This window comes from Lycorma delicatula, chromosome 2, assembly GCF_047948215.1.
Source record: "Lycorma delicatula isolate Av1 chromosome 2, ASM4794821v1, whole genome shotgun sequence".
In the NCBI taxonomy this organism is placed as follows: Eukaryota; Metazoa; Arthropoda; class Insecta; order Hemiptera; family Fulgoridae; genus Lycorma; species Lycorma delicatula.
In genome coordinates, this window is record NC_134456.1 from 162396754 (window position 1) to 162423330 (window position 26577).

Here is a 26577-nt window from a genome sequence, read left to right on the forward strand (position 1 = left end):
TTACATCAAAAATTAATTTAAATGACAGGAAAACTTTTTTGAAAGTATATGTTTGGATTGTAGCTTTATATTGAAGTGAAACTTGGATGATTGAAGTACCTGAGAAGGAAAGATTAGAAGCTTTTGAAATGTAGTGCTATACGAGAATATTAAAAATCAGGTAGGTGGGTAAAGTGACAAATAAAGAGGTGTTGCGGCAAATTGATGAAGAAAGAAGCATTTGGAAAAATATAGTTAAAAGAAGAGACAAAATCATAGGCCACATATTCAGGCATCATGGAATAGTCACTTTAATGTTTGAGGGGTATGTAGAGGAGAAAAATTGTTCAGGCAGGCAATGTTTGGAATATGTAAAACAAATTGTTAGGGATGTAGGATGTAGGGGGTATACCGAAATGAAACAACTGGCACTAGGTAGGGAATCTTGGAGAGCTGCATCAAAACAGTCAAATGACAGAAGACAAAAAAAATTACTAGGCTGAAGAGGGACACCTCATGATGACACTGGATTTTTCCTTGAACTTGACCTTGGATGTTATTTGAAGGTTAACAAAATTTTTTCGGATTGAATGATTTATTTTTGATTCCATCAATGAAAAGATTGGAAAATTTTACATTTTACCTTGGAATATGTAGTCACAAATATGACCATGCAACAACTGTTTTGAAAGTCATACGGCTAACCATCAAATACAGAATTATATGGGAGCTGGATTCTTTTCGGATATTTACTAATTTCTAAGTTGGAAAAAGGATTGCTATCTGGTATTGTCTTTGAAATTCAGAGAAATTCTGTTAATCAGATAACAGATGTGATTAATTCCTAAACCATGAATTTCAAGAAGCTGGAAAAAATAAAACAGTCATAAAATATCATGTCTAAATTGAAGTATGTTGACATGGCATTTTTTTTTCTTCCCTTTGGCACTATTGTAAAAGGTAATTCTTTAAAAAACCTCAATGACCTTGGAACGATCTCCAAAGAGGACCTCAAGGTTTTGGTTTGGTCATAATTAATAAAATTTAAGTCATCGTCAGATGACCTCCATCCTACCCTCATAACTTCTGTAAGGTCACATTTATGTTTTTTCCCATAATTTTCATGGTAAATGGTCTGGAATATGAATGTTATATTCTATGACCTTCAAAAATGTGTAATCCATATACACTATATGTGATGGTTAGCCATATGACTTTCAAAAAAATTTCCATGGTTATCTACATACTTCAATGTAAAATTTTCTACTCTTTTCATTGGTAGAGTTAAAAATAGGTTGATCTATTTAAAAAAAAATCTTGTTAACCTTGAGATAACAATCAAATCCAAGGTCACCATGAGGTGTCCCCCTACAGTCCGAGTAACTTTAGTTTTGGTCATTTTTTTGTACTGTATCTGGTTTACAAGAAAATTGCCTGGGGGGATTAAAGTGGAACACCTGATATTAAATGAAGATAATTTTTATGTAACAGTGTCAAAAAACAAAATTGTATTCTTTCTAATAAAAAAACCTCAATATCATTTGCCTACATCTTAGATAAATAGAGAGATAAAAATTGCAACCTCATAATTTTTTCAAACATTAATGTCTAAATGCACTATTAGAGCACTATTAGAACTATTAAAACACTATTAGAGCTAAATGCTGCATTACCACAATGAAAACCTTTTGATTACTATTTAAAGAAACAGAAAACTTAGATCAGATTCAATTTTGGCAGAGATGCATCTATTATAAGCCAGGTACTGGTCACTTTTCATAGGAAGTATCCTATTCTTTATGTCATTATTCAATAATACTTCTCTTTCATCTTTCAATCAATGACTTTCTTCTGTCTCAAATTTTTTTAATCAAAAAGCCAATTAATTTTAAATTGGGTCAGTGTTTTATCCTGTTTCTTGTTTTATCCTACTTTGGTAGAAAAATTTGATCAAATTACAACTCATGTGAAAGGATTATTTCATAAGGTCTCATAAAACAAATCGAGACATAGTACAGAAAATACACATTACAGTTTAGTTTATTTTTCAAAATAATATAAATTGATATTTTATCTTAGGTATTTGGTATATTTTAGAAGCTCATTTGAAAATAAATAGATATTAACAAATAAAAGTAAATAGACTGAATAATAAGGTTAAATTCATAGTAATAAACACGTGCAGATTTAAATAAAAATTATATACACAAGTTTATCTGGGATAATTAAATTATAAGGTCACAACCCTGCTGAATCATTTCAAATTACATTTTTGGTACATATTATCCCAGATAAATTGAGTTTAATTGTATGTACTTACTGTAAATTAAATTTAATTATAATTAAAAAATCAATAATGTTACAATTATTAAAACCTTTCCTTAGTATTGTATGTTAAATATAAATTGAATGTTTTCTCTAAATAAATTTAATGTTGATTACATGCAATATAAATTATTCTACAACTATGAAATACAGTGGTAAGTTTAAAAAAGACTTACCGTGTTTAGCGTCCATGTCAAGAATCATTGATGTTAATTCTTTTTCACGTTTACCACTTACATTATGTTCCTCACCCATTATTTTAGCCATATCAACCTACAGTTAAAAATAATTGTTTGATAAATCATCATGATAATTGAATATTATCTGTGGTTCATGATAATGTTTTTAATAAGCATTTAATTTATGTTTCAGGAAAAGAATGGTTAAGGAATTATTTTATTAATAATTGTATTTAACTGATGTGAAAAGTTTAAAAACTTAATTTGATTGCTGAACATCCTTATGTCTTCATGATTCATAATTAATAATTCTTCCAAGTGGATTATTTGTGAAACTAATTAAAATATAGCTTCTGCTTTCTGGTTGTAAAAAAAAAAAACTATAAAATCAGAATTATTCTTTAAGTTAATTTACACCCAATTTTTTCCCATCAAGCATTGAAGTTTCTAAAAAGATTTCCAAGATGGTATTAACGATTTAAATAGTTCTTGAAAAATTATTTTTTAAATCTGCTTATCTATGCCACACATTTTGTTCAGTGCTGATAAAGTAGTAGTACTAAATGAAACTGAATCATCCAATTTTGAGAAATGACATGAGTCATTTATTAGATGTAGATGGCTGCTGCACATTCAAGATATATCTATTATTGTGTAGCAATGTTATGAGTGGCAGAGATGTGTGAGATTCACACTGGATGTTCAGAGAAGGTACAATTGAAATAGGTATATCAAACCATTGTTTTGAGAGCATAAGAAAATTTTGATAAATTCATGTAATCATAATATAAGAATTTTTTAATGAAGTTCTGAAGAAGCTTCAAGAGTAGCTGAGGACTCGTTAATAACTGACCCTTCATATTGGAATTAGTTATTGGATAATTGATTCTTCTTTAATCTGTTTGGTTTTAACTTGGCTATCCTGACAGTGGAGCTTTGAACGAGAGTCTCTAAAGCTGGTGTCGTGTATAATAAGTACCAGAATGTGAACTGCAATTATATGAAGTAATCTAGTTAGGTAAGTAATACATGTTTATAATAAAATATGTTTCTCTCTTTTTACCAGTGAATCAGACATCAATTCTGGAATACCAAAACAATAGTTCAGAAAAGATTATTTATTTCCATATAATTAGTGAAACATATTAACACTAATTTTGAAAGATATCTGTTTTAATAATTTGTTATTATACTACCACAGTAAAAAATGTCAAGAATCAGTAACTGTTGGAAGGTTTGTTGTAATTTATAATAAGAATACTATCAGTATTATTCATATTATGTTATTAAAACTTTTTAATAGCAACCTTAAATCCAAATCATAAAATAAATTGTACTAACCTCTTTTTCCAATGAAGCAATCTGTTCTGTAAGTCTAAGGTTTTCTTTTCGACTGTGCAAAAGGTCGGCATCAGCCCGGTCAAGGCGTTGCCTTAACGATTGAACCTCAGCCTGCAACCGAGCTGTCTCCTGGCGTGCATTACGTTCTGCACGTTCTAACGCGAGTCGTGTCGACGCCAGCTCAGCCTCAAGACCCTCTCGTTCAACACCCGATTGGACCATCTCACTCTGCAGACTGCCTTTGCAAACAGTCCCAACCTTAACTCTGTAAGCTACACACATACACAACACAAACAACATATTCTAATGCACTAATATTATTTTCACAACTAATTACACAAGCAGTCTCAATCGAATTATTATAATATTCATACCTTTGTACTAACCCAAAGAATAGTTTGACATTTACTGTTCTAAAATCAGCTACTGAAAATGGCTTAGGCAGGACTACAGTCAAGAATTACTTATCAAGGTTTAAAGAATTCAGTTTACACGCATGATGAGAATAAATTGCTGGGCCAGCGACTGGCTTCTTTTTTACTTATGCTGTTCTGTCGTGGTACAATACCCCACTCCACTGAATTATTAGTAGTGCCTACATTACTTCTTAAATGCTTAACTTTGGTTTTTCACCTTATACGAGAACTATGGTAAATTCACTTTCATTCTGGTCGTCATCTTTCTAAATGTTAATGACTAATAATACTAGATCTAACAATACAGAGTAAGGCCTAATTATTATTTTTGCTCTGACGTATTATTCACTACAAAAATATTTTTTTCCTTAGCAGGATAAAAATCTGCAAATAGTATATTTTCGCGGGTATTCACTGCTCAACCAGCTTCACGAGTGAAGTAATAGTTATCATATAAAGTAATTGTAAACGGTTATTTCATGGTAAGTTATTGGTAGATGTAGGTAAAAAATAAACTAACCGATAATCCAGATACATTCCTATTTTTATAGTTTTAAGTCTTACAAGTTCTATTTTCTTCCCAGACTGTAATTTTGTTACAATAAGCAGTATTATTAATCATTACAGTTGTCAAGATGGTTTTGGGTGTGGTAAAATTCATATTGTTAATCGTGTCAAAATCAGTCGTTACAATGATTCTCAGGTAGAAGTACCACTGCTAATAGTGTAATAGTATTGCAACTAATCATACAAGTAGTATTTCTGTTGTCCAAAGAGTACAATTTTTGGAGTTTTCTTAGAGGTTAAGTTTAGACGATAAAATCGATTTGTGGTACTTTTTCGTTTGCCCACTTTTTTCCCATTTTTTCACATAAAGATTACTTAACATAGTATGTTTTATAATAATTGATTAAAACATTAAAGATACACTAATATGGTTATACATCGGTAATTTTATATATATTAATCAACGTTAGCGAGCGTAGGTTAATGTCAAATGAAGCAATAACGGATTGGAAATGTATATGAGAGGTGTGTGCTGATCATTTATTAAAAACCAAAAAAAAGGTAGGCGGTCCAGGAATGACGGTAGAAATAGGCGCGAGTCATCATTTTCAAAATGAAAGTACAATAGAGGCAGAATTCTTCCAAATCAGTATTTGCAGAGAAATTATAAATATAATACAAACTTAACCTACGCTCGCTAACCTTGATTAATTAACAGTAATATTTTGATTATTTAAGTAATAAATTCTATAATTGTTTTTTTTAATATGTAAATAATATGTAGGATGTTTAAAATAACCAGTATAAAACAGCATGTTAGTGTTTTCTCTGACAGGAAAAGACGTAATTGTAAACTAGTGGTAAACATGGTAACGAAAATTTGTTAAACATTCCACTAAAAATTTTAGTGGAAAACATGGAGTACGTAAATGCTAATTCTCTGAATCATCGAAAAAAGTGTGTTTTTTCTTATGTATTATTGAGTTATAGGGTACCTACTGTATGTCTGTAATGTTTTTATTCATCAGTTATTATAAAACATGCAATATTAAGAAATTTTTATGTAAAAAAAAAATGTGAAAAAGTGGGGGCGTAAAAAGAAAAAGTACCGATTTTGCTACGTGATCAAACTAACTATTTATCGCTACGCCTGTCATCATCATTAATATTTATTACGTCTATGCATAGGCCGTCCAAAATATATTACATTTCCTTAAAAAATTAGAATTCCTTTCCTAATTGAAAGATCAACGGTCCGATTTTTGTTTGGTGCTAGTAAATTTGATTCACATAGACAAATTAAAAAAAATAATAATTAATCCTGAACTAGAAATTATAATTTAATTTTTAAAAACAAAAAAAAAATAATATTAATTATGCCAATCAATTAATTAATATATATCAAATATAACAAATTAATTTATATCATTATTAAATAATATTTAATATTTACACTATAAATGTAAATAACACATCAATTTCACGTAACCCAACATCATTTACACATAACTTAAATGTAAGTTTCTATTATTAATAGATTACTTAGCCATGTAAATAGATCTTCTGATTAACTTATATAAATTAATTAATTTTTTTTTTTTTGGAAAACAATATTACTTTGTAAATGAGGTTTTTAAACAATAGCTACCAAATATAAACATTTTTACATACCTAGTTTAAAGTAAACGTAATACATGCTCAGATATTTATCATTTTAAGAATTTCTTTATGTACAGAGTTTATTGATTTATTATCTTTGCAATCTTTTCTCTTTAAAATGGTATAATTACTTAACTTTAGGTTAAACACTGAATAAGTTATGATAAAAATAAAATATGTTTACACACGCATTTTTTGCATAAATTAAGGTAGAAAAAAAATAACTAATTCACTTTATTTCAAATTATTTGATCTGAAATCAATTTTTTAACACTAATAATGCTAGTAACACTTGCAGCAAACAGCTGCTGGTTGTCATCATAATCTGCATCATTGTGCCATGCAAGTAAAAAAAAAAATATTTTAATACTAATATTATTTTTTGTTATAAGAGTGAAGTAGTTAGAAATGAATGACAGTGATTCTACATTAAGTTAAGCTGATGAAGATTTTGTACAAGGAGTAAAACCAAGTAAAAAATGATTTATTAATAAAGATAAATGGAAAGGAAACATAAGTAAACTGAGCCTCCAGGGGAAATGTATACCAATAGATTAGGATTAATGGTAGAGAAGAAATAATTCAATCAAGTAACAAATTGTTATAAAAAATGCCTTAATCTGTTATATTTAATGTTATTCAATAATTTTTATGCACTATCAGATTATAGTAAACAAAATTTGTTTTTATATAGCTGTATTACTCAAAAAGGAAAGAAAACCACAAAATTGAACCCAATTAGAAAAATAAATTATTTGTGGCATATTCTGTTTCATTATTGAATAGAAGAGTATATATATGTAGAAAGTTCATTTTTTCATTACTTCAAATATCAGAAAAAAGGCTTCATACTGTACAAGATAAATGCAAAGAGAACATGATTAACTTAGAAGATAAAAGGGGAAAACATGGCACTAGGAGAAACAAAATTGATTCTGAAGTGTGGCCAATCAGTTAATGATCATCTTATATCAATTCCACACTCACATTCCCATTACAGCCTAGGAAAATCAAGAAGACTGTATTTTGAAAATCCATCATTAAATACTAAATTTTATTTTATATGTTTAAAAAGTATTATTATCAAAAAACTAAAAGGAAGTTACAAATGAAGCAAACAACGTACTATAAAAATTTTTGCAATCATACATTGAACACATTTAATAAACCATGTACAGATAAGTGTGATTTCTGATTCTATACAGAGAAGGAGCTAGAAGAAACCCCCAATAACAGAGTGTTATACAAGCAAAACTTCAGTATCACAAAATAAAAGTAGACTATTATAATGCATTAAAGAAAGAAATTCTTACTAAATGCAAATAAACAGATACTCAGCAATTAGTTTTGGAGTGACTACGGTCAAAATTTGGCTTTACCAAGACTAAGCGTTAACTCACAATTTTATAAATGATTATTATGGTTAAATATTTTTAATGTACATTGTCATAACAATGATTCTTCTGTTGTATATTCTTATCTAGAAACTACATCACGAAAGCATCCTGATACTATGGCTTATTCCTTGTATGATTTTGAGATTGAGAGACTGTAACTTAACTGAAATAGTCTTTTTTTTAGACAATGCTGAGGACAAAATAAAAACATAATGATGGTTCGTCTGTGTATTTTTGGCCCAGTATTTTAAAGTGAAGCTAATAACATTTTTCCAATTTGTGGACACAGCTACTGTCAAAATGATAGAAATTTTGGTATTTATGCGAAAAAAATAAATACAATAGAAAATGTTTACACTAGCGATGAATATTTATCACTAGACAATAATTCACTGTAGTTGATTGTTTGATCCAAAGCATTTTTAAACAGTGGGGAGAAACTTTGAAACTGTTTACTCTCCTAAAACCACTTTCAAAGGGTATGTATTTTCCATCTAATCCTATTTGAGAATAGTTTACAATACTTCTGGAACAGTCATGACATCAACATCATATGATGGAACTTATACACTAATGCTTTATAAGTTATAAAAAAGTATCAATATGTTAAAGAAGATTTTTAACTTTGATAATGATCTTTTATTGATTTTGCTGCCTGCAAAAATAAATAAATTAAAAAAGCAAAAGAAGGAGATGTTAGAAGTCATTTTAGGTTTATTGAAATGGTTCACAGAACTGCTGATAAAGACACTGACAATAGCCAACATGCAGCAGACATCAGTGAGTCAGAATCAATTGAACCAAAGAAGCAGAAAGTAAAGAAGTAAAGTAGATAATATTAACCACAATGACATTAAAGCACTTCTGAATCAGTTTGGTGAGGATGTGATGTATGCAGATAATGATATTTTGTGATTATTTTATTAATGTTTGGACATTTTAAATATCTTTTTTTATGGTACAAAATAAAAGGCTTTTTTCCATTATTTTCTCATTTTTATATTCGAAGTAGTTAAATACAATTTTCATTAAACATTCAGTTTAATAGATAAGTAGAATTTTACTTTCAAATTGTGTTTTGCTTATTTTCTAAAAAAGAATCTATGGATAATAAAATGATTATTTATCACTATAAAGCCAATTGTGCAAGAAAGGCGTCTACAGAGTTTTATTAAAATAAATATTATCAAATATCTAGCAGGTTGATTAAAAGTATTTATATTCTGTTAATTGGCAAACTCTGTTAATATATGTGTTCTTTGTTTGTGACAGATGGAATGCTTTTATGGTCACACCTGAATGAGCCAGCTTGACACCAGAAAATGTGTTAGAATTTATGTTAAAAGAAACTAGACAATGGGAACTGATATCAAATACTCTCAGTGCAAACGAAATAGAAGAAAAAACTGGGATACTAGCTGACTGAGCTGGTACTCAGTAGGATTTCTACAATACTGCCAGCAGAATGATAGTTTCTGAGAAAAGTCCTCTGAGAGAGGCAGAAGAGCATAACCAGAGGACGAAGGGGTGAAGGACAGATCCTTCCTGAGCTGTCCACTGGTCCATCCTTGCGTGGATTGGTGATGGTGATGACGCACAGAGACTCTGAATCCCCTGATTCTGAAGGGTTCCACCAAGGCCGCATGGTAATGCTTCAATGCTGGTCTGGCCCCAGATGGATGAATTGGTGAGGGGATTTAGGTTTAGTTGGAGTAGGGTGTAGAAACACATACACACTTTAATTAACACCTTGCAAAACCTGTGGTGAATCTGGCACTGCCCCTTATGGGGCGTACGTAACTGGTATTCCACCTCTTTACTAAAAAAAAAAAAATAGTTATATGGACTGGAAAATTTTACAGTTCTTTTTCTCAAAACTTATATTTCGTGACTCATGCCCTTCTTGCATCCACCTCCTCAATTTTCATGTTTGTGGGTCCTGATCTGAGGTGATTTTCAAACATTGATTCTGTTGGGTATAGTGCTTAATGTATTCTTTGTATCTATGGGATAATATCCACTCAGTCTGTTCAGTGTAATATATTTAGTAGACTCCTGGATATTGTGTTTTCAACATGTCTTATGTTTTTATTTTTTTTTATGATCTTTGTATGTTGTTTGTGACTGAAACTGACACAGTTATTATATTTTCTGAAAATAATAACAGTTTTACATAAATGTTGGTAGGAGTATGTTAGCATGCATAATCTATGTTTTATAAATATTTTTATATTTTGTGCTCTCTATAAGTAAAGATGAATAGAACCGTTAATATGAGCTAAATATTTATTCTATTGTGTTAAGTTCTTACTATACTTTTCAAATGACAGAGCTGTACATATTAAGCAATGCAACAAGATGTGATTTTAAAAAGTTAGTTAGTTGTAATTGATTTTCTATTTATAATGAAGGTGTGCTTGTCATCATTTTTAAACATATAAAGGTGAAGATAATAGATTAGTTTTGGGTACATATTCTGTAGTTAACTGGAATAAAAAATTGTAATTTATTAATAAATGTAATGTAATTTATTACTTGTAAAAGGCAATGAAACAAAATGTTATAAATTCTTCATCATTGAAATAAATGAAATTTAAAAAGATATTTTAATAAATTTGATAAAAACACATACTTCAAATATATATTTATAAAGACTAAAGGGTCGTCTAACTGCTTAAAGACAGGCACCATTAACAACATGCTACCTGCAATGTAGGAGGAGTAAAAATCATGAAAATATTTTGAAGAGTACAATTCCAATTCCACATACTTAATTTTATTCAAAAAATGAAATAAAATATTTTGGCATTAAAAAGTAGATAAAATGAACTAATAATATATGTACCTTTATACCTTTATAACAGCAGTCTATAAAATTTATAATTTTTATTTTGTGCAGTATTGATTGGGTTGTTATCATTGATTTAAATTCTACGGGTGAAATTACAATGATTGTCACTTCTGTGGTACATTATTATTTGACATTTGTGCATTAAGACTAATGCTAATATTTCTTCTAGAAAACAGTTCACACATTTTCTGTTATTAAACATGTTACTGTAAGTTCATTAGAAGGGAGAAGATCCCTTCCACAAAAAAGGAAAATGTTCTTCATTAATATTTTTTTTTTTTCTTAAAAAAAAACCATAAAACAAGTATTATATATGGTGTTCAGTATTAAATATTATTATTTTTCTCTTGTTAGTGTACTTTTATTAATGTATTAAAATTTCTTACTTATTTTGGAGTTGAGTTCTTTCTTTAGCTCATCAATTGTGGCATTCTTCTGTGTTAATTCTCTTCGTAAATCAGTTTCCAACCTGCGTTGTCTATCCAGTTCTAAACTTAATTTAGTGTTATTATCCCACTGTGTAGCCAAATCACTTGTTAATTGTTCTGTCTGAGTAGAGTATCGCCTTTCAACTTCTGCAAGTCGACGGCTCTGTTCAACAGCACATTCTCGTAATTTTTCATTTAAACGATCAACTTCACCTTTAAGTCGACGTACCTCAAGTTCAGCCTAAAATAAAAAATATATAATGTTTGTTAGAAATATATGCATGGTATGTAGAATAAAGTCATAAATTAAGATAATACAATCATGTATAAGAAAAACTTTTATTCATTATTACCTGATTCTTTTCAAACTGTGCTTGGTCAACTACGTCAAGACTTCTTTTTACTTTCTGTGTAGCATTTGCTTCTTTGTCTCTGATTTGAGCTACTGTTGATTGTAGCCTGTCAACTACTTCTATCAGTTCATTTTTTTCTCTGTAAATAAAAAGTGTATAAAATTCTGCAATAATGTTTAAAATTTGTTTTCTTTTTTAAAGACGTGTATATTTTCTTAAATGTTAATTTCTTCTGGGAATCAAGAGACCTTATCACTATTATTATTACTTGTGAGAAAACTTGCAAACCTTTGAAAATCAAATAGCTATACCATTACAATAATACACTTGGTGTTTATCTAAAGAAGGCCCAAGCCTTGGTATTTCTTTCTTTCTTCTTTGCTGTCTTCCTACACCAGTTATCTCCTTCATTATACAAACATTTTAATTTTTTTTTTTTAAATTAAAGGGTTACTTTCTAAAGGATATATTAGGGCCTAATCATTTGTACTGTTTTGTATTAATTTCCTGCATCAGAGATAGCTTTCTACTAATTACATTTAGAGAAAAGAATAAATCAGAATTAATTTTTTTGCCCTTCCCAATTAATATATTGGAATGCCTTTTTATAGACTAGTCTGTTTCCATTTCCCACATGTAGAAACAACTTCATTTTTATCCACCAATTTATCAGCTGATAATTAACTAGGACTGATATTTTTACTCTGTTTCAATTTCTACACTTTCACTGTTATAAATAATTACATTCAAGTTCAACTATTCCACAGTGTATATCAAACTAAGCTGTATATTTATGGAATGTAGAACCAGCTTCATTGTATCAATTGATCTATTGTTGTAAATTAGACCTTTATCCCCAGTAAAATGGAATTTGCTTAAAAACACCCTTTAGTTCTTTTTTTAATAATTTAATTTAAATAATGTTGGAATGATTTAATGTACTGATAGTTTAGGTTTGTTTAAACTGACTAACTATGTGATAGAATTTATTGCTGAGCACTGAGATTGTAATACTTCAGAGTGAGTTGAGGGAAATCCTCTGAGATGAGACACTTCAGGATTTGCGCTCTATTAGAGTTATAGGTTGTTTGTAATTAGCACCTACAAATTTATTACATTTCTCAAAATAATAAAAAAATATAAATATTTTTTTTTCTTTTTTTAATTGTATGATATAATTTATGTAGCATGTATTGATATATACTAAATACTATTTTTTTTTTTTTCCAGTTAGTTTTCCATCTACTGTCAGGTCTGGGTTCTGTGAATTGGCAAATGCAATTAATGCTTCTGGCTTACCAGCGCTGACGTAGATTCAGTGTAAAAAAAACAAAAAAAACATGTAGTCTTGAACAGACCTCAGGTCGACCATTCCTGAGACGTATGGTTAATTGAAACCCACCACCAAAAAACACCAGCAATCACAGTTTAGCATTCAAATCTTTTTTACCTGATTAGCTTCTGGGAATAACCGTCAGGTATTACTTCAGAGGATGAATGAGGATGATATGTATGAATGAAATGAAATGTAGTCTTGTACAGTCTCAGTCGACCATTTCTGTAATGTGTGGTTAATTGAAACCCAGCCACTAAACAACATCGATATCCACGATCTAGAATTTAAATTCATATAAAAATAACTGACTTTACTAGGATTTTAACCTTAGAATCTCGACTTTGAAATCAGCTGATCTGCGAAGACGTGTTCACTACCATGGTGGGTTCTAGCGTTCAAATCTACATAAAAGCAACTGCCTATACAAGGATTTGAACCTTAGAACCGTCAACTTTGAAAATCAGCTGATTTTTGTGATGATGTAATTTATTCATAATATTTGAATGTTATTTAACTTGAACATATAAGATTATTATCTCCAATGTGATCAATATAATTATATCTCTGTTTATTTAATTTCTAAGATTTCTGAAAGAGGTTTTTTCTGTTTGTCATTCTTAAAAGTTCATTTTAAGATATTTATATATAGTTTGAATTACAATAATTTTATTGATATGAATGGTAAATTATGTCAGCATTTATTATTTAAAATACATTATGATTTATGAAATAAAGTAACAAAATACTATGCTACCAACCTCCATGATGGAATGGTAATGTCTCAGACTTTCACCTGAAAGGTCACTGGTTCAATTAACAGCCAGGAATAGTCTTTTTCATATGTTACAAAATTTCCATTCCATATTTCCATCAACAATCTTTAAACTTATGTGGTGAATTAATTATCAACAAAAAATAAATAAATATAAATAATTATAAAAATAATTCAATAAAGGTAAATAATTAATGATAGAAAAACAATAAAAAGAATATAATCCCCTTAGAAATATGGCGTTTAATAAATAAATTAATAATCATTAGATTTTAGAAAAGAGAAAAATATGATTTATCTATTGATAATTTAAAAAAAATTATGTCTCTATACAATGGTTAATGTTACTTTTTTCTTTTCTTTGTTTACTAAGAATCAACAAGTAGGAAATCTTATTGCCATTATTTAAAATCTTATTGAAATCTTATTATTTGAATAAGATTTATTTGAAATCTTACTGCCATAAAGCTCATGTTAGTGTTGTACTTCTTTCTATAATCATAGATCTTTCATTTCCATGTTAATGTACATTTTATTCTTTTTTTTTTTATATGGACATCAATTTTTAAGTTCATCAGCCATCACTCTTTAAGAAAAAAATTGTTTAATTTTCCAGCAGGATTGTCAGAGATATTAAAAATACCTTAAAAAATCAGTCCACATTTTTAAATATCCTTCGTAGTTACTGATAGTTGATGAAAATTCCTGTTGGATAATCACTGCTGGTTTCTCTTTTATTTTTCCATAAGAGAAATCCAATCTTGTGCTTACTGCTGGTAAAAGCCATGGTGGTCTTTCTCTTATAAAGATTGCTAATATATTTATTAAAGCAGTTCCATATTTCCATGTTAATTCATGATATGCATTCCGACTGGTCTGGTAGCACAATGTTCATATAATGCAGCCAAAGGATGGTTGTTAAAAGTTTTATGGTTTATATAGGTAGGAAGGCTTCATATTAAAAAAGGCTGGATATGTATTTGCTGCATATCTTAACAACAAAATCTCTCTTTTACAGTGTAGTGACATTATGTTGGCTTCTGACATTAAACTAGTAACCAGGATTGTATGGAAAGTGCCTGTGGCATATCTGATTCCACTAGTATGTATTACATCTATGATGTATGTATTTCATCATGTATGCATTACATCTAGTATGTATTACTTTCATTGATGCAACTATCTAGCAGATGAATATACAATTCACCAATAATTGAGGTTCAATTGAACCACTGCTTTATATAGTCACAGTAATATATCTTTATCTGAGTCCCAATTGATGTTTGATAAACATTTTATAATATTTAGGGCTTTATTTTATCTAACACTAAATTGCTATATATGTAGTCACCATATAAGGGATTTATCATTAGATAAATCCCTTATGTGGGGTTTACTATTAAGTAAAAACCTACATTATCCTTACATTGGATTGGATGATTATCAATGGTCAAAACAGGACTATGGTGAGGTGAACTTTGAATTCACATAGTAACAAAATTTGGTAAAATTGTTGCTATATTTTTCTATTTTACTTTTTCTGACTTCTTTATTTCTCCAAATTATTAATAATTAATTTTTATAGAATATCAACCATTTCATTTTACTTTATCCTAAAACAGATCAATTAATTTATTCAGCGCTACATCAAGGGGTCCTTCCCATCCTGGATTGAGGAATGGTAGATATAAATAAATGCATTTGAATATGGATTATGTATTTGTAATATGAATTGACATTTTGATAAAATTTCATAAATTAGGGGGAAAAAATGTATATCAATCTCAAATGAAAAAATTCTACATTTTTATTTTCTGTGGTTTGTTCAGATAAAGACCCTATGTACATTCCCATCTGGATTACCTTCTTTTAATAACTGTTTTATATATTTATGTTTTATTTTGCAAACTGTTTTATTAAATTGTTCTTAAAAGGGGTAATTCATTGATTATTTTTTTGGTAATTTTATTTACTTTGCACAAGACATTTTTGAATTGTTTTCTTTTTGTCTAGTGATAGTTTTGGTTTTGTTGCAAAATTACAATGCTTTTGGGCTCTTTCCTGGAATGTAATTTATTTTGTTTATATTGTAATAGTAATAGTCTCTGATTTTTCCCACATGAATTCGAAGTAGGAAATAATAAAATAAGTTAGAATTATATCTACATTTTCTAGTTTTATTCATGTTGACTGTTATGTAGTTTGTTCTGATAATTTATGTATGAAAGCATGTAATACGTGTATATGTATATACACATATTTTAAACCTTCTTTTTGCTTGTTTTTATTTTATTTATAATTTTAATAAATTAAGTCAGACTTCATTTTTAAAATACTTAAAAATTTTTAAATGTAAAATTAAAATTTATAATGCATACCCTTAATGTTCATGTTGTTTAATACATACCTTTGTAATATTTCAATTTGCCTTTGTGTATCTGGTTCCATTGTTAAGTTATCACTAATACCAGATGCAGGATAAACTCTCATCTCAGCTAATTGTTTACGTAAACTGTCACATTCCTCTTGTGATTTTCTTAAATCCATTTTAGTTTGAGTTAATTGAGCTTCAAGTTCACTTATTCTTGATTCAAATACTATACTTGGTCCAACTAATTGTAACGGTTTACTGCTTCCACTCATATTACGCTCTGTATCTTGCTGAAAAAAATAATATTTAATTTGAATGAAAGGATACGTACATTATATTTTTAATTATAGTTTTTTTTTTCAGATAGGGTAATATCTGAAAAAGTTTTTTTCAAATTAAAGTTACTATAAATTTATTACCTTAACCATAAGGTTATGATTTTATTACCAGTCATAAATAATAACCTGAGGAAGTTGCAGTAAAAATTCTATTTATTTACATATAATAGTTTCTAAGGTAATGTTACTTAATTAAGAAAAAACTAGACTTGTGGGAAAGTCTAGTTTTCATGAAGGTTCCTTAGGTTGAATGAATTGATATTACCCTAATATTGCTTTTATATTTTAAAAAAATCACTATTCCTTTCATTGTTAAATATGCAATAACCAGATTCGGTTACTTTTAATTTTTTCAAAATTCATTTTTTTTATGAGCTAGAAGGTTCATCACTGCTATATGGTGAAAATGATTATATATTCTTGCTCAGAAAGTAATGTGAGAAATTTATTTCTCATAATATAAAACAGTCTTGGAGTGAGAGAGAAAGTAAATAAATTTATCTATAATGATCGTGACACAATGATAATTTAACATAAAAAGTGATTCAATTGAAGATCAATCTGCGAGAAAATTATAAGCTACAATTATAAATTTTTCTAAACTGAATCTTGTGCAGATTGCCATTTTTACTGTGCTCCAGCAAATAAAGTTAATCTCTTCCCTAAAAAGGGTCATAGTCTAATCTTACTGACAGGACAGCTCTTTGTCCTGTACTTTGAATGTACTTTCAATCAGATGAGAGAATCATTAACTTTACTTACAATAACTGGCACAGTTAGTGAAAACTTACACAATATTTGGTTTATAAAACCAGAAAAAGGAAACAAGCTCAAATATTAAAATGAATGTAATTCAATTTATGTAATTATACTCAATTTATATTCTTATTTATTCATACTCTGTACTGATTTTAATGAAAAGCCTAACATAATTAAATCAAACATACAGTGTAAAAAAATCTTTAAGATAAATTAAAAGAAACAGCAACATTACAGTAAAGTAAAAGAATATGAATATTGTGGTCATGTCATTAAGAATGACTAAAGAAGGAAGGCATAGCAGTGGTTGGATACGAGACCAGTGCTTACAAAAATAATCCATAGATGTAGGAAACAGTGGAAGTATTAGTACATGATATTAGAGCCAGGAATGGAAGATTTTAGGTTTTTTTCATCAAAAGAGAACTTATCATCTTTGTTCAAACAAACATGTCATACAATCAAACCATAAAATTATGTATATATAATTTTTTAATTAACAAAAAGTACATATTACATAGAGTATCTGTTGAGGATTTACATAATAAATTTTCTTCAGAACTGGAATAGAAGTAGTTCTGAGATATGTACAGAAACACATTTAATAAAATGTTTTATGTTCTCAGGCGTTTTGTAACCTTAGTTACAGATTAAGTTATCAGATGCACATCTTTTAATAGTAGAAGAGAAATTAGAAATAATGCAGGATTAATATTGCTGGTTCATGCGGACATGTATTGGTTTTATAATTATCATTTGATTTGTTAATGATATTTTACATGATTCATTGAATTTTTCTTTGCTATAGTTATTAAAATATATTTTGATACCTTATAACTGTTATCATAATAAATAGAAATTAAATTATGTTTATTATTACCCTATCATCATCAGTTACATCATCATTATCCCTTGTACCACGAATATCATATGTTGATCTTATAATGGCAGGACTACTCTTAATGAATTTATCATTTTGTAAGCCTTCATTTTCTGATATAACTTCTTTTACTTTACCCATTAAATTTGTTAATTCTTCCTGTAATTTAATGTAACAAGTATATCAATCAATAAAATATATGTAAATTAGTTATTTAATTAAATGCCAATAAAAATTTAAGAAGGTAATTTAGTGTCATATTTTTTAAGTGCTTTTATAATTAACATTGCTAAATTTGTTGTTATTCACGTATGGATACAAATATTAAAAATTTACGTGAAATATCACTGCTACCTTATACAACAAAAAATGAAGAAAGTAAAACTCAAGCCTTTTGATAAATGAAATTTTTATTTTATTTTTTTATAAAATATGCAAGCTTAAAACTTTTGAGATAAAATTATTTGTAATGTAAAGAATTCAATAAAGCATTCCTCTAAGTATTAAAATTTTAAACATTAATATTAAATATAACTGTCCCTTTAAAATTTCTAAATTGCCCAATGAACATTTTTCTGTTTGATATCCTTATTGTACCTGAGAATGAACTCAAATGATTTAGATTAAAAACTTGTATGTTTCTGGATTCTATTTAAACAGTTTTATTATATCACTGACTGTGAAACAGATGTAATCTACTTTTAAGAAATAGGTTATGCAGACTACCTAATGTTATCTAAAATATAATTTTAATGCTAATGATAAATTCAAATGAGCTATTGAATGGTGTTTACAAATTCAATAATGAATTTATCTTTACCATTATTACCCATTCAGAATCCATCATCTCCTAGTTTATTTTCATCAATTTTAAGCTCATCATACCTTTGAATGTGCAATTCTAGTCAATTATCATCCGATATATAAATTAAATAGCAATGTCAGTGAATTACAAATGATATATTTAATTTTCGTAATGTTAAACATGCTGAATCAGTGATTTATAAATTAATTAACAGAATCTAATTTTTCTAGAAACCAATTTGATCATTGTTTTGTACAACTAATTTACTGTGGTTATATTTAGACATGCAACATTGTTATATAACAATGATTAAAATTATTAAATATTTAGCAAGTAATTTTATAAGAAAACTAATGAGATAAGTTGTGATTGTTTTATTTTGATTTGATATTTCAGTGCATTCAGTAATAAGAGGGTTACATTATTGTCTACATTGTTACATTGTCTACAGAAAGAAAATATTGTGGTTGCATTCCTAAATATAAAAATTGTGTAGACAGAAATTAAAAAATACTCTAGATCATATGGTAAAAGACCTGTTAGTTGTAGAATATATTTTTGTAAATATTATTGTATTTTTATTACCAACAGCTCAAGTAAAGTAAGGCTTAATTCCTAAAAATTTGAAATATGTTGCTGATGTATGAAACCTCATTACTATACATGTCTAATACTGTCATTTATCATTAATTGCTCATTTATTATTTTAATTCTTCAGATTTTCCAAATGTAGTAAAACCAATCGATTATATGGCAATCCAGTCTATCTTCTTTTTTAAGATTAAAACAAAATTGGTACTTATATGTTAAACTGCTATTTGTAATTTTTTTTTAATTAAAAAAGCTAAAAAAATCTGGTAATAATAATTTTTACATGTACATGACTGAGATGGTATAACTGGGATGGATTTGATATAGGACATCATTTGCTTTACTTGCTGTAGCAAATAAAGCTAAAGAATTTTTCAGAATACATAAAACTAAAGTGTAAATTTTATAGCTCAGTGTCATAATGAGTATATTATTTCCTGTATTTTCCAATATATAATTTCTACTTTCAGAGTTGTAGGAGTGAATCCCAGTTAGACATGAAAATTCATTTCACACTCAGAAGTTTTTGAAATAAGTAACTGGGTATGAGAAGAGGGATTAAGAAGATGAGTTAAGAGAAAATTAACCCTACAGGTGTTGTGTTCTTTCCTCTATCCCCTCTCTTTCCATATCCTTCATATCTTTTTCCTGGGGTAAATACCATAGAATTGGTGTCAGCTGCCACTCTGGCTTTACTTGTGGAGCTATACTGACATTTTTAGTATTGAAAAAATTATGCCTGATTGGGATTCAATTCTAGAATCTTGAAAGTAAAGTAATGTATTGGAAAATATAGAGTATTATATACTGGTTATGATGAGCTATATATTTTATGTTACCCTCGTATAGGATTAATCAGAATTGTTTGTCATCTCAATAGAGCCACAGTTAACCAGAAATTAATTTTGTTCTACCACTAGTACACATATGCAGAATGTAGTATGGTAGGTAGAACCTCAAAAATCTGTGATACTGCAGCATTGTACAAAGAGAGTAGTTATTTTAGTCTAATCACCAAGTTCACACCATCTTAGTTCATAAGTTAAAACCCATTGAGCAAATGACTTTGGAAGAAATAGGAAAACTTATTCCCACCTTCAAGCTAAATGTTTCATATAAATTGTGATTACATTTATTTCTATTCATTTAAAATTAGTTGTTTAAATTATTTTTCAAGTGTTTAACATATAAATACTAAAAAAGGTTTATAAGGTTTCATATTACAAGTTACTCACTCCATAAAACTATTTTGAAGCAACTGGTTTTAAAACTAATGTGTTGTGTCTTTTGAATATTACAAAATTTTCAGAAACTAATTAATATATTTAAAACTATGAATAAAAACATTTTAGATTACAATAAGACACTGTAGTGACAACTTTAGTTTAAAGATGAGCAAATACAGAAGAAAGAAAGTATAAGATTTGATGAAATAGTATTAAATAACTTTTAAAAATAAATAAAACCATTGTAATATACCCTATAATAAAGAGATTCTTTCTCTAACTGTTCAATATATTCTTCCTGGCGATCAATGTAATTGACGACTTCAGGTGGTGGTTGTTGTTGTGGAGAAAATGGTGGTGTTGGTCGTTTTGGTGGCAGTGATGGACTATGACGATCAAGACCATGAGTATCACCATCATGGCGATGAACATGATCATGCTGATGGCGATGGAGATGATGTAAATGACTCTGTATAAATTAAATGATAAAAATGCCTGTTTAAAATTATTAAATCAAAGTTAATTATTATTACTTAGTAAAAAGTATCAGATTTTAAAATTGACAGATAAACCAAACTTCTCTTGATAATGATATCGGTATAAAATCAAGATTATAAATTATAAAAATGCCTGTTAAAAATTATTAAATCAAAGTTAATTATTATTACTTAGTAAAAAGTATCAGATTTTAAAATTGACAGATAAACCAAACTTCTCTTGATAATGATATCGGTATAAAATCAAGATTATATCAAGAGTTAAGCAAAGAGATGGCTTATCAATAGCTACTTATTCAAGTTTTTCATAAAGTTAAATAGTTAATTTCAAAATTAACATTTTTTAATTCAAGTTTAGTTTTCACATTTGTATATATTTCCACAATAACTGCAAATATTTCTTTCTTAAAAATTCTTTTTAAAATAACGGAACATGAGGTAACAAAACATTTTGCACTGTTTATCAATGAAAGCATAAGTAACTACATTCTACTCCAGTGATTCTCAATCTTTTTAGCTACATGATCTCCAAAAAGTAAAAATAAAAAATTTATAATGAATATTTTGAAACCCTCCAAATCCAACCCAACAAAACCTAGTTAAAACTATTTAGCTGTGTTGATAGCAATGGGTATGAACATATAATATGAAGTGTACAAACATGAGCAATTTCCAGGTTCCAACTTGATGTGTATATGCTCCTTGTAATTTGGTCTGCGTATATAATATTCACTATGAGAGTCATATTCGAACATGCATATGATACTTTTGAAAACATTGTTCTTTCAGCAGCATATAAGAGACATAAGGGATTGCAGAACCTCAGTTTAGTTTCAAATGTGAAGTATGCGTCTGGTGTCTTTAGTTTCATTGAAAGTAATAATAATTAGGTTTTGGTTTTTTAGTGTGCGGTCAAAAGGTGTAATTGTTTTTTTTCAATTAGATTCTTACGCAAAATCGATAAATTTGTGGAAAAACAAATTGAGCCATCTATATCCAGTAAGTCAATTGGTAAAAAGACAAGGTTGTACAATAACATCTTGACCCCAAAGAGGAAGACACCTGCCATGTGATGGATTTAACTGTCATACCACTTCCCCATACATAGCCCTGAAGGACTTTACTGGAGGTCATCTTCAATAAACCTCAACACATCTTGCAGTCTGGCCATAGTTGGTGTATAATGCCTAAAATAGTTCCTACAATAACGTTAAAAGTCTCAAACAAGATCACACTGATTGAGCTGTTCCATTTGCCTACTTGTACAGTAACAGTTATTTAAATTGTGGTTTTATTTCATTGGATGGAAAGCCACAGTATGTTGTTTGCATTCAAGTTCTCTCTGATGAAAGCTTGAAGCCATCAAAATTAATTCAAACTTGGAAACTAAACATCCGTGTCATAACAGAAAACCCTTGGAATTTTTCAAAAGAAAATTACATACATTATTAAGAAATCAACAAGTTTCTATTTGTAAATCAACCCATACTGATAAAAATATACTTGAAGCATCTTATCTCGTAAAGATGAACGAAAAAGTTGAGAAAAATGTTGCTTTCTAACAACACAGTATCAAAGCAAATCAATGATATGGCTGTTGATGTTTGCAGTCAGATAATTCAGTTATTGAGTTTAAGTGAATTTTTGTTGTATTCATTTTAATGAATTAAAAGATGTGGCAAATATTTAGTTCTTATGTTTTGTAAGTTATGAATGCAATAGGGACAGATAAATCAAAGAAAATATGTCGTTTTGCAAATCAATACCTGGTCATGCAACAGGATAATGTCTTTTTGATGTTTTTTTTATGAAGCTACTAAAAACTATTAACATAGACTGGACAAAACATATTGCAGAATATGTGATAGTGCAAAAGCAATAACAGGAAAGAACTGTGGATTTCTGAAAATATTAAAAGATCGTCTTATACCAAGTTCGGAATGGACACACTGCTTCCTTCACAGACATGAAGGTTACAAAAAATATGACAGAAAATTTCAAACAAATCCTTTGTAAAGCTGTAAAAATGGTTAATTTTATTAAAAGTCAACCATTATAGAATAGGCTGTTTGCTAAACTTCGTGACGAAATGGGAAAAAGAAAAAATCTCTTCTTTTTCATACAGATGTCAGAAGTTTTTCGTGGGGGAAAGTGTTAACCAGGTTATTGGAATTGTGAGATGAATTAATAATATTTTTCCCAGGATCAACAAACATCATTGTCAATATTTTTACTGAATAATGAGTATATGTTGCTGTTGACTAACTTAGTTGATGTATTTTTGCATTTAAACGATTTGAATGTGAGTTTACAAGAACGTGATTAAAACATTTTATTAATTACAGACAATGTTCATGCTTTCATTAAGAAGCATGATATCTGAATTATTCATCATCAAAGTAAAAATAGGCTTGCTCATTGAAATGGAAATGGAGATTTAGTCACACAAGCATTGAAAATAAGAATTCGTTTCGCCAGGTCTCATTCTGTGAAAAGGGTTTTTTATCTGTGGTTGTGCTAAAAAGTAAATATAGGAATCGTCTTTTATCACTTGAAAACTATTTGTTTTTATATGTTTCTAACAGATCCATGTATGGAGAAACTTTTAAATGAAAAACAAATGCTACCATCTCATTAATTTATTTTCTTTATATGTGTACTAATAAATGTAAGTAAAATGTTTATGAGAAATGATTTTTTTCTCAAAAAATGATAAAATTATTGTTTGCATGTAAAGTTTTAACCTGATTTTGCAATCCCCTTTTTTATCACTGCAACCCTCATGGGTGTCGTGACCCAAAGGTTGTGAAACCCTATTCTACTCGTAATTTTCTTAGGTACAAGTTTCATGCAAATTAAATTTTGAAGAAAAACAAAACATTTTAAATGCCTAGGCATATGCACAAAAACAAGATGGATTATTCCATCCAAGAAAAAATACAATAAGGAAGTTATGAATTTTTAATCCACTTAACAATTTTTAAAAATCATTCAATTAAAGTAGATGTAAAGTTAAAAAAATATAACAGTTTAGTGCATTCTATTTTTATGAATGGGTGTGACAAATCCTCAAAATGCTGGCTGAAAATTACCTAAAAATCTTTGAAAGGAAAATATCTAGAAAAGGTTTTGATTTGTTTTAAGAGAGAAGCCTAGCATAGAGGGAAAAATATTATGAACTATATGAAAGTGCAGGGATTTGAGCAAAGCTAAGACATGTAGTAAAAATTTTGAAAAGATATGGAACAAAAAATTTAATGTAATCTTTCAAGTTACTTGTAATAACGTGCGCGCATGCGTGTATGTGATTTTTTTTCAATTATTTTATTATTTTTATATTTGATTTTGTTTTAAATCTTATAAGTTGAACATTTACTTAAATGATCTTTGTTAATTCCTAACTGATGGACCAACGGAAAAATTGAAAATATTTTGGTAACTTAGTTATTGAAGTTTAAGTATTGACTAATACCAGTATCAAAATCTGCACTTGCTGTCATTAAATTAGTTTTTTTCTTTTAGGAAATATGTAATTTCTTCAGTTTTAGCTCAATGTGCCTACTTAGTATATTTTTTTTTAATAATATCAAGTTTTATTACTTATAATTTTTGATAATAATGAGTATGGGTTGAAATAGTCATGCAATAGAATTTTCCAACTCTCTTATCATTTTTTTCTTTCTGTTACTCTAGTTATTCGTTTAAAATGTATATTTTTTTTATCTTGGGGAATCCTAATTAGATATATAACTCACATTTTATTTTTTATGTTGCTTTATATAAAAAAATAATAACTGAAAAGGTAACTTCATGAATCGTAATTTCAAAATGTACCTTAATATGAGGAAAGAACTACAAAAATTTGGGTAGTTTGATTCCTAGTATTTAAGAAAATATTTTTCATGTTAACAGTAAGATACATTTTTATATTCCTTAAACATTTAGATTTCATCTGAATTTCACATCATTCTACATTTCAAGATGCTGTTTGACACATTGCAAGTGTCATTGACCACCTATGTGGTAAGTAATGCAACTCATCATCACACTCATGCTGTATATACTCTTCAATATTGAACTTATATAAAAAATAAAAGTAATAGTACATAAATGACATGGATCGTATACATGTATTTTTTATTCGTTGAGCTACTTTATTAATTATGAGAAACCTGTATTTTTTTCTTTTTATAAAATCTTTAAACAACTGATCCTCACTTTTCATTTGAAAGTCATATATTTTAATATGCATGAGTGAGTTTCGATTTAACATTATAAATTTAAAAATGTGAAATGACTGTACTTGCCAAATTAAATTTAGATGATGGAGATATTGGATTGTATGACTCTGCCAGTAGATATCTTAATTTTGCTACTGCTTCCTTATATGCAAAATCGGTATAATCAGGGGTTCTTTTCCTCAAAGAATCCATTTTTCCACTCTTTCTGTAAAAAAATACTTAATTTTTTTACTAATATAATTGTTTGAAATGAATCACATCATCTAAAAAAAAATATTACGTTAAAGTACAAAATATGAATGTACTGACCGTGGTTTAAATTTTTTATTTCGAAACATATCTGTTCGAGTATGATGACGAGTAGGTACTGTACGTTGCAAAGTTAGCATAGCGTTGCTAGTATCGTCGCCCCGGCGACGCCGTTTATATAGGCAATATACACGCGAGGTGGTACCAGGGGTCTTTATGATCAATATTGAAGAACTGAAGAACCGTTTACCGAATAATTTCATATATTCCAAATTTAAAGTTATTTTATTTTTATTAATATTTAGTTTTTACTGTAACGGTTTAAATTACAAGTGTAACGGTTAATTAATAGATTATAATTGTACAGAAAAAATTTGTATTTTTTATTTAATTTATATTCAACTTAAAATATTACTTCATGGTTTTCAATAAATCATCACATTCTCTCCCCCCAAAAAAAAGCTGTCAAAAGTTAAAATTGGACTCCTATTAAGCATTGAGTAATAAAATCTGTTATTTTCATTACTTGTCTTTAAATTTTAAAAAAGTAACCAAAATAAAAATAAATAAGGGCATAAGTAAGAAATAATTTTCAATTTTTATTTCTGGGCTGGTTTTAAATGTTAAACTTTTCGTACAGCTTGAAGATAGTCGTCTGAAGTTTAATAGTTTCAGGCATAATTAAATTTGTAAAAAAAACTAATTTTTATTTTAATATATAATAAAAAGAACTCATTACTAATGATAAAAAAAGTATTTTATTTTTCTCAAGTTTCCTGATTCAGTTATATAAAAATATTGATTGCAGATTTCTATATTAATGTAAATAGTTTAACTTAAAAACATAACCTCTGATATGGTATCTTTTTAATTAGAGAGATAAATTCTAACATAACGAAGTGATGAGGAGATATTGAAAACGGGTATTACAACTTAAAAGGGCTGTGACTTCATGGAAATTTTACGAGTATGTACTAATTTATATTTTATAGTTTATGAAAAATATTTGGCCCCGAATGATTTTTTTTTAATTAAAAACTGCAACACCACACATAATAATAATAATTTTGGTATGTT

General features: G+C 28.2%; 1 protein-coding gene across 1 annotated transcript in view; it reads right to left on the reverse strand.

Moving 5' to 3' along the window:
* LOC142319991 (serologically defined colon cancer antigen 8 homolog) overlaps positions 1-25640 on the reverse strand; it is a gene marked incomplete at its 3' end in the record, with an annotated part of 54469 nt that extends 28829 nt beyond the window's left edge. The window contains exons 1-9 of the mRNA XM_075357671.1: positions 25561-25640; positions 25318-25456; positions 20767-20982; positions 17892-18050; positions 15951-16204; positions 11436-11574; positions 11041-11323; positions 3825-4096; positions 2481-2577 (exon numbers count right to left, since the gene is read on the reverse strand). Coding sequence (XP_075213786.1) covers positions 2481-2577; positions 3825-4096; positions 11041-11323; positions 11436-11574; positions 15951-16204; positions 17892-18050; positions 20767-20982; positions 25318-25456; positions 25561-25640 — 1639 coding nt within the window. The remainder of the gene's footprint in view (positions 1-2480; positions 2578-3824; positions 4097-11040; positions 11324-11435; positions 11575-15950; positions 16205-17891; positions 18051-20766; positions 20983-25317; positions 25457-25560) is intronic.
* Positions 25641-26577: the final 937 nt, after the last annotated feature.